This window comes from Nanorana parkeri, unplaced genomic scaffold (assembly GCF_000935625.1).
Source record: "Nanorana parkeri isolate BGI_ZX_2015 unplaced genomic scaffold, ASM93562v1 scaffold2194, whole genome shotgun sequence".
NCBI lineage: Eukaryota > Metazoa > Chordata > Amphibia > Anura > Dicroglossidae > Nanorana > Nanorana parkeri.
In genome coordinates this window covers 179,024-189,189 of record NW_017308462.1, presented here as the reverse complement: position 1 = coordinate 189,189, position 10,166 = coordinate 179,024, and the positions used below count along the sequence as shown (strand labels likewise).

At 47.9% G+C, this 10,166-nt stretch overlaps 1 protein-coding gene across 1 annotated transcript in view; it reads left to right on the top strand.

Moving 5' to 3' along the window:
• Window positions 1-9,604: 9,604 nt before the first annotated feature.
• LOC108801009 overlaps window positions 9,605-10,166 on the top strand; it is a gene marked incomplete at its 5' end in the record, with an annotated part of 19,585 nt that continues 19,023 nt past the window's right edge. The window contains 2 exons of the mRNA XM_018572983.1: window positions 9,605-9,663; window positions 9,743-9,835. Of these exons, the coding sequence (XP_018428485.1) occupies window positions 9,605-9,663; window positions 9,743-9,835 (152 nt within the window). The remainder of the gene's footprint in view (window positions 9,664-9,742; window positions 9,836-10,166) is intronic.

The window sequence follows — 10,166 nt, the reverse complement described above, 5'->3', positions numbered from 1 at the left end:
TGTGGGGGGGGGGGGGGTTTAGTTTCTTGACCAATAGCCATTTATGTTTAGGGGTCAGGGTCTGGCAACAAACCGGACCTTCTCTTTTTCATGGAAGGTTCCCCTTTAAATGGAACTATTGCTTTGAAGGGCAATGTGCTGCCTGTTCATATCATTGAGAACCTCTACAAAGGACTAGTGCTGCCACACAGTGTCCATGTCCGGCATAACCAGTGCACAAAGATTTACAACTGGTTTATTTATGAAGAATATATTGATGAATCATTCACCTGAAATATAACATTCACCATCTTTGTTCTAGTAGTGTCCTCCACCAGGAAACTGACCTCAGAGAGGAACTATTCACTAGTGGAAAGCGGGTATCTAACCATAGGTGGACACAGTGGCGTCACAAGGGGGGTGCAGGGGGTGAGGCTCGCACCCGTGAGACACCATTGGAGGGGTGACACCAAAATGACTGCTGACACTCATTTTGGTGTCACCCCTATGAAAAGTCGGGCACTTGGTCATGGACAGAGAGCCTGACAGTGTCCGGAGAGAGGAGGGGACCCGGCGGCATACCTCATCCTGCCGGGTGAACGTCCCCTCCTCTCTCTGCCGGCATCCATCGCCAAGATGGCCGATGGCAGGCGTCAATTAGATGGCCACACATGCGCGACTATGACACGGTGGGGTCTCACCCGGTCTCCGATTCGGGTGACACCCGGCCTCGGGACGCCCCTGGGTGGACACTAGAGCCATTGAGGTATTAGCTTTTGGGCAGACGGTTTGGACCAATAAAGACCGATCTCCACTAGAGTTGATGACTCGGAAACAAAGGGAACACTGCAAGGGTCACAAGATGGCTTTCGGCTCGGCAAGACTCTGCAGAACACAGGCCAGGGACCCAGCAAGGGAGTGGTGATGGACTGTCACATGTCCACTGTATGTTGGCAAAATGTGCTCCTTCCCGCAGATCTGAGTAGAGGGGGGGTGGGGGGTATATAATGTAGAAGGGATGCACCAATACCGTTTTTTCGGTATTGAGTACAAGTGCCAATATTTTGCTTTCAGTACTCGCTGATACCGAGTACCGTTCAGGTGCTTCCGCTGGCATGGAGCTGGCTTCCCGGGCAATCAGTAAGCAGGGCGGCGGGTAATGACATGCCGTCCGGCTTCCTGATTGCCTGGGAAGCCGGTTCCATGTTGTTTGGCCGACTCGATTGGTAACCGGCTTCCCAGCCAATCAGCATCAAGGCGGCTTCCCGGCCAATCAGGAAGTCGGCCAGCAAGTAATGTGCCTCTCGGCTTCCTGATTGGCTCGGTCCGTGCTGACTTGCTGGGAAGTAAGGTTTCCGGGCCAATCAGACAGGAGCCGGCTGTTCGGCCAGGCCGATACAGATTGGCCGGAAAACCAGCTTAACCCGCCCAAATGCCCAGCGTACTCGCCCAAATGCTCCGATACTGGAACTTCTGGTCAGAGGAAGACTTCCTCTGGTTGGACTTGATGGACTAATGTCTTTATTCAACCTCAAATACTATGTAACTATGTAACTATGTGGGAACATGGAGCCAGCTTCCTGGGCAATCAGGAAGTCGGGTGACAAGTAATGACCCGCCTCCCAGCTTCCTGATTGGCTGGGAAGCTGGCTTCCCGGCCAATCAGCATCATGCCGGCCGAACAGCCGGCTTCTCACCCGGACTTAATTGGTTTGCAGCATTATGGCTTGGCTGCCATTCCACCCACCTGTCATTCCTCCTTTGTCTGAGCAGATTGTGTAACGTTGCTCACTACTCCCAGGTTCCTTTTATGGCCAGACAGGAGAGCATCATCTGAGAGAGCCAGACTGGAGTTTCCTGTCTCTGAGTGATGATGTCACCCCACTCACTATATAAATCGCTCAGTCCAGTCTGACCTTGCCTGGTTTTACCTGCTAGTGCATTCATACTGCTGTGTATCCTGAGTCCGTGTATGACCCGATCCTGGCTGACGTTCTCCTCTGGTTCCTGCTCCTGGCTTGTTCCTGACAATGTTGATCTCAGTGTTTCTGACCTGACTTGTACGACTACCCGATGCGGCTCCTGACCTTGGCTTGTTTTTCTTAATAAAATATTTTTAACTACCACCTTATGCTTGTCTGGTTCTCAATGTGTTCTGACAGAAAGCGGCGTAGCTATTGTGAAATATTACAGAACAAGTCCAGTTGAATGTGACTATATACTAGTACTGAGTTCATTTTTCATGAAGTTGCCCTTTAAATATACAGTGCTCCCCCCCTATTAGTGTAGCTCACATACCTATATACTTACCTTCATCTTTGCTCCCCGGTTCTTCACTGTGTGCCACACAGCCCCTACAAGAAGAACATCCTGGCCGGGTCCTGTGCCTAGTACACACATGCGCTGCTCACCCCTTTATTTCTTTGGCTGATCCTCTATGCCCTCCTCTCCCTATCCAGCTATGCACTCCTCTGCAAAGCTAGGGGCCGCCCTGAGTACAGAACAAGCATTTAGAGGTATCTCATCTCATTCCGAACCATGGTATCCTAATGCATAGCTTGAATGGGTTCTGAAATGGCCAACGGATGGCACCTAAAGAGGTCACCAGCACACCAAGGTTCACTTCATCGATCCCTCTTTTATTGATGTTTATATAAACATGGTGTCACAAGCAAATGCAACATTTCGGAAACCACATGCAGTCCCTTCATCAGTCAAAACAATGTGATGATGTGGTTTCAACGTTGCATTTGCTTGTGACACCATGCTTATCTAAACATCAATGAAAGACAGATTGATGAAGTGGACCTTGGTGTGCTGGTGACTTCATTATCTCCATGAGTACAGATCAGCCTTAGGAATAATCGGGGCAATAGTGTGCATGTGTACTAGGCCCAGGACCCGGCCAGGATGTTCTTCTCGCAAAGCAAGTTGTCCTTTAAGGACTTAAAGAGAACTCAAGCATTAAGAGAAAAAAGAACTGGAAGGCAGGCAGAAGGCAAAGGGCTAGTCACTAGTATTGCCTGTGGCCTCCTTGCAGCTGATCTTTGTCCTCATTACTGACTCACCATGCCTTGTTCTGCACTGTGTCTGTGTGGAGGCAGCCATCTTGGTGGGGGCAGGGCTTTCCTTCCTTATGTTAGTGCCCCCAGCAAGCAGAACAGTGAGCAGCACAGTAGTGACATCGCCAAATCCTCTGAGATTAGCAGTCAGAGGCAGCAGTGCCTTAGATTTCACACTGCAGATACAAAGCTATGATGCTTTAGGTACACTCATATACCAGAGTGCTGATTAGGCACAATTAACACTTCTAGATGTTCCCTATAACAATGCAAATCTTCACTTTTTGAGCTCAGGTCCACTTTAATGGGCTACATGCATGTTCAGGGTCAGTGACATAAAGACAGTGACAGCGGGAAAAAAATGAGCTCAGTGCCTGCACCATGAAGGCTGGTTCACAACATAAACAGTGCGTTCCAGAGCGGTCAGCCTCTGGAACTCACTTTGTCCCAGTCCGGCCGGCTTCCTACGTTTACGGGCAGGAGGGGGTGTGGCGGTCCATTGAAGTCAATGGCACCACAGCCACGGCCCGTGCCTGTGTTCCGGTCCAGTGCGATCTGCAAAAATAGTGCTTGCAGATCGCACTGGACCGGAGTGCAGGCACTGATGTGCCACGCATTCTGGTGCAGGTGGTCGCACTGCGGGCAAGGGGCGTGGCTGTTGTTCCATTGACTGCAATGCACCGCCACGCTCCCTTCCGCAGGAATGCGAAACAGTGCATTCCAGAGGCTGACCGCTCTGGAATACACAGTTTATGGTGTGAACTGGCCCTTAAAGGAGAACTATGAGGTGAGTGCTTTTCACTCACCTCATAGTTCTAGCCGACCTGTGACAATGAGACTGTCACAGGTCGGCTCAGTAGATCGGGAGGTGAGCGAACACATACCGGCGTTCACTCACCTCTCGATGCTGTCACGGCTCTCTGCCGTGACAGGGGGAAGGGCTGGATTCCCCTCTCCCCGCTCCGATCTGCCAGCGCTGACTGGCGGAACGGACGGGGGAGGGGGCGGGTACAGCTGGCTCTGCCTCTAGATAGGCAGTGCCAGCTGTCACTCACGCAGCTGGGCGGATCCCATCATCTAAGTCGGGATCCACTCCGGCTGCGGCGTCTCAGTATAACGCGAGCTCGCGGTATACTGAGCTTAGGGTAACGGGAGGACGCTAGTTTGTGTCCTCCCGTTACCCTAAGGAGAACTATGGGGAAAAACACTGACCCCATAGTTCTCCTTTAAAGATGACTACACAATGGAGCTGATTTATAAATCTACTGCCACTAGATGGCGCTGAGAAGCAGGGGAATGTCCTATGCTACTCAGCGCTATATGGGGGCGACAGTGCTCTGCTAATGGCATCTGTTCTTATTCCAAATATATACTGTAGATGTTGCATAGTACCGCTTCTTTTATTCTGTATGCCGGGCGTAGTTCTCGGTATATGTTATATCTGCATGGTGCCACTTCCCTTGCCCCCATAAAGTGATTATTGGCCTCTTCTATTCAATAATAGCATTATTTCGTATGTCCACTCATATCCCCTTGTTTATTGTGTGCTTTCGTGAGTCCCCTCAAAGGATATGTGCTCTTTAAAACAAAGGGCATTTACCCTCTTTGCCCTTTTTTCCTGACCTAACCCACCCCTATTTAGATACACAATTAGCAAAGTCCAACAGCCACAGCCTCCAGTGTTAATATCCTGGCTGTGCCTGCAGATTATTGCCCCGTAGACTTCAGTGAGCCCCATAAACCTCAGTGGCACCCTATAGACCTTAATGGGACAACACAGACTTTAATGGAACCCCATAGACTTCAATGGGGCCATCTACCTTCATGTTCAGTCTTGAGGCATAATATATTAATATGCAGATGTGGCCAGGAAAAGTAAGACTTGCAGCGCTGATTGTAAACAAATACTGGAGGCTGTGTCCATCTAATTGAGTTAAGCATTCATCCATGGAGAGGGAGGGTGGGTAGGTTAGGGTAGGGTAAAAGGGGCAAAAGGCATAAGTGTTCTTTGTTTAACAGTTGCACATACCCTTGCTTGTAAGGCTAAATTATTGGGGCAAAGTGACAGTGTTTCCACAAACCCCCCCCAACCCCATCATACTCACCATACCAGCCCTCCCCTGCTGACGCTTTTTCTACCATTGCACCCGTCCACAAGCAATAAAGGGGTCAAAGGGGCCTTTCCAGAGACAGCTCCCTTTTCTCTTTGAGGGCTCATTCCTATGGCCACAGAGGGCCACATATGCGCTCACAGGTGTTCCATACAGTGGCAGCCAATAGGCACTGAGGTTCCCCCCAATTGGTAACAGACCCTTTAGGTCTGATAAGAATGTTAGGCGGGACCCCCCACAAGTTAAATATAAAATAAGGGACGTAGGGTTTGCCCCAACTGTCATTCCAGGACCTTAGGTCTGGTAGGAATTTTAAGGGGGAACCCCAGTCCCCGAAAATGAGGGGGGGGGGGATATGTGGGGTCTGCCCTAAAATTCCTACCAGACCTAAAGGGCCTGGTATGACTTTTGGGGGCAACCCTACACACTTTTTTTTTTTTCAACTTGAGGTCCCTCCTAATATTCTTAGCAGATCTAAAGGGTCTGGTATCAGTTGGGGCGGAACCTCATGCCTTTTTTTTTCTTTTGTCTAATGTCACTTTGCAGCAACGAAAATTCCTTCATAATGAAAATTTGAATCCGAATCCCGAAACAAATTGACTTTCAGACCCGAATTCTGAAAAACGAAAAATCTTTTTGCCAGCGCACATCTCTACCAACATACCTCCCAGCAGCTGTGTGTTGCATGCTTGCACTTTTTTTTCCCAACGCAACGCACTGTGTTGCAGTACCATATGTTGCATTGCGCTGCTACACACAACCACAGGGAAGTGTGTTGGGGTACCATTCTGTGTCATTGCATTCAATGCATAGTACCGTGCATTTAGAGCATGCTATCCCATGGCACAGTTAGAGTGCGGTACCGTGCGCTAGGAGCACTGCCATTCATTTAAATGGAACCCCAACATACCTCCCTGCAGCCATGTGTTGTTTGCATGCACTACTTTTTTTTCTGTGCAACGCACTGTATTTCATGTTGCATTGGGCTGCCACACACAGCCACAGGGAGGTGAGTTAGGGTGCCATTCTGTGGCATTGCATTAAATGCATGACACCGTGCATTTAATGCATGCTATCTCATGGCGCCGTTAGTGTGCTGTACCGTGCGATAGGAGCATTGCCATTCATTTAAATGCCTCCCAGCAGCCGTGTGTGTGTTGCATGCATGCACTACTTTTTTTTCAACACAACGCACCTTATTGCTGTACCACTTGTTGCATTTTACTGCCACGCTCGACCATAGGGAGATGTGTTGGAGTGCCATTCAATGACGTTGAATGGCGTTGCATTAAATGCATGATACTGAGCATTTAAGACACACCTAGAATGCAGAACTGTGCACTAGGGGCATTGCCATTCATTTTAATAGCACCCTGACATTAGTGATGGGCTCAGGCGTGTTCGCAGCTCCACGTGCCGAGCCCGCCAGGAAGCTGACAGCGTGCAGCTGCAGAGATCGGGAAATGTCTCAGTGCCTGTGATTGGCGCTGCGTGCTGTCAGCTTCCTGGCGAGCTCGGCACGCGGAGCTGCGAACGCGCCCATCACTACCCGACATACCTCCCAGCAGCCGTGTGTTGCATGCATGCATTCTTTTTTTCAACGCGTTACCACGTGTTGCATTGTGCGTCCATGCACAGCCACCGGGAGGTGCGTTGGGGTGCCATTCAAATGAACGGTAACATAATGCCCCTACCTCACAGTACCCCACGCTAAGTGCATTGAGCGACAGGGTTCGTTTAACGCAACCTCATGGTGTAAACCGGCCCTTTAATACACATTATCAACTCGTGTATTTTATTTCTGGTGTGAACCCTGACTGACAAGTGACTTCTGAAGAAGCCCAACATTTGATTGTCTTCAATGCCATGAGATGTCCCCCTTCACTGGCTGGTCAATGAAAAGTGAAGGCAGATAACACATAACAGCTGGTATCGCAGACACAAGGGCAGGCCCCCTTCATTAATTAGGATAATCTATAGCAGCATTCTGTAATTAGGTCAATTAGAGGAGATGCTTTATATATGAAATGAGTGAGCTCTGTCATTTATCAGTAGGCTTTGCTCTGCTCTAGTACACAGAAGGACAGCTGTGAAATATGAAGTGTGACTTGTTCTGATTGCATGTTGAAGATTTGTACTGTGGATCCTGGAAACATGAAGCTGCCTGAGAAGATGGGCTTATTATTCGGGTAAAATGGATTCACTAGAAGGCTCTGTTATCTGTGTGCATGTGTTTTAATTGGGGGGGGTGGGTTTCTTATGGTTTAAAACTTTCAGGACAAGCTCTTTTTGGGGTGTTTCCTTCTTGGTCCTGGAATATTTTCCTGAAAACGTAACTGTTAGTGCAAATTATCATTGATGGTATATACTGCTACAATGGCTCAAAGGGGAAATGTCCCTTGCCCACACGGGTTGTCCCATGCATGCTGCAGTATAACTGATGGTGCATTTGGCATGCCTCTACATGGATGTGCTGTGAGCTCTTGAATGGAAGAGTTTGGGATTTTATTTTCTGTGCCTTTTGGTGTGAGCTTTTCTTGGCTCTAACCATGTCATATAATGCACCTTGCTGCACCACATGCAGTTACCTGCAAGCCCTTAAAATGGACCCCCTGCAGGGTATTTTGCTTAGTGATTTAAAGATGGGTCTACCTGTTTCACAAATGTAATGAATGCACCTATGTTGATACATATGCATTAAGTTTGAAGCCTGCAGAGTATGTGATTTAGTCAATCATGGGTGCAATACAGTCTCCCTCATCGTTACCTGTTTCATATATACGCATCACTAAGGAAATGGCCAGACTATCGGGATTTGCTTAAGGCCTGAGATGCTAAAAGCTGGCTTGTTTGCCTAACTTGTGGGGGCAGGGGGTAGAACCCTACTCAAGGCACATTCACACCATGGCTGTTTTTTGCATGGTATTGTGTTGCAGTACTTCATTTGAATGGTACCCCAAACGCATTCCTGGCTGCAATGTGCTCTAACTGTGCCACAATCTGTGGTACTGCAATACTGTGCAGCTGAAAAAAGTTGCTGTGGTTGAGTACATTGCATTTGGGAGGTGTTTGGGGTGCCATTTAAAAGAATGGCACTGTAACACACCTGCTGCATGGTAGGTGCATTGCACAATACCATGTGTTTAATCACATGGAACTGTGCAATTAATGCATGGCTTTGGTGTGAACTGGCCCTTAAAGTGTGGGGGGGGGGGGGCATGGGGGGAGTTTTAGGTGCTAGAGATACTTTAAAATCTCTTTATAGTGGAGTAGGCTAGAACCTTTGCCATATTTTTTTGTCCCTATTGCAGATTTTCTCACTTCCTGTCTGGTAAAACGTTTTACCCAGAGCAGGAATCTCTAATGGTACCTTAGATGGCTGTAAGGGCCAGCTAACACCATCTGCATCTGAAAAAGTGGCTGGCATAGCCCAAAGCTAGACATGGCAATTTGCCTTGTCATAGATGGACTTGGTTCCCACCATTGCAGTCCAGTGGTGTGAACCAAAAAAAACAATGGCATGTACAAGTCTGATGGCTGGATAAGGTTTCAGCTCAATATAACCCCCTTCTTGCACCCACATATTTATCCCCCCAACTTCTAACCCTGCCCCCCCTTGTTTCAGGTTCTAATATGTTTGAATCTACTTGAATATTTAGGCAGCATGGGCCATAAAGTAACTCCTTACTATGGGCAATGCCTCTAACCGTCAGGAGCCCCTTTGTCCATAACTCCAAGATCTATCCAGGGGCTGATCCTTTGTCGTGTTGGTGGGTCAAGAACTGCACAACCACCAGGACTGACAAATTGTCCTCTAAGCCAGGGCTCCAGTCCAGGAAGTAAATGCTGACCTTGTGTAATGCCTAAAACAATGATTTCCTTCTGGAGAGCTAAAAGCATTGTTGGGTAGGGAGGCATATGTGATTTCAATTGTGTAGTTGTACATGTTACTTGCACTTGACATCTATGACTAAGTGATGCTAGGTAGACTTTGGACAGGGCAGATAAAATCTAAATGCTGGTGAGTTTGTATAAAGCAGAGGTGTGGAACCTCTGGCCATCCAGCTGTGGTGAAATTACAAATCCCTTGAGACATTGCAAGATTCTCAGCCAGGCATGACTCCCAGAAACAGATGCATCATGGGGATTTTTAGTTTCACTCAAGCTGGAGGTTCCCCACCCCTGGTATAAGGATCAACGTGTTGCAAAGGACTATACCCCTAGCGGCCAAACTGGTTGAATAATTATGCTAAATATAAGTTTCAACCCTTTATAAATGGCACCCTTGTTGTAAGTCTCTCCAGGCTGTAACAGCATGTTGTACAAGGACTAAGGTTTTCCAAACCTAATGGCCATGGTGCCTCACTCCTCCATTGGAAGAACACCCCTGATTGGCTAATCAGTCTGCATTGCGCTTCCCCCACATGCTGAATGTTTCTATGTGTATTTCAGGTTGACGTTCCTAGCTGCTGTCCTTCATATGGGATTTGCACAGCCAAGCACTAACCCAGGTAACTGGCCGGAGTATACAGATGGGTATAAATGATGGCATAATGGTGAAGGCTTACAACTAACCATCTGTGTTTTTAGATTTCATAGTGTCCAGTTGCAGAAGATCTCAGATACAACATGATCTGCCTGCCGCATCTGTGTTCCAGAAATTCCTCAGATTTTCAGCTATTGGTAACTTTGTTTTTTTTTTTAATCTGCAGCTTATCTTATAGTGGTAGACAGTGTTTTAGCTTGGTGGGTATAATTGGGTTTTGGTAATGTTGGCACATTGCCAGCCAGGACCTCTATAAACACAAGCAGTTGCTTTGTCTGTCTGCCATATTGCTTGCAATGGAGAAAGTATTTGTGATCCTTAATGGATCTAAATGTGATTGGTAGCTCATAGAACTTGGTCTGGACAAAAACATGCACTGTCATCTGTGTGAGCACTGCAAAGGACTAGTGTTTTCATACACATAAGACCCCTCAAAAGTTAATAGTCTTAAATCTAGACCTCAGGGCC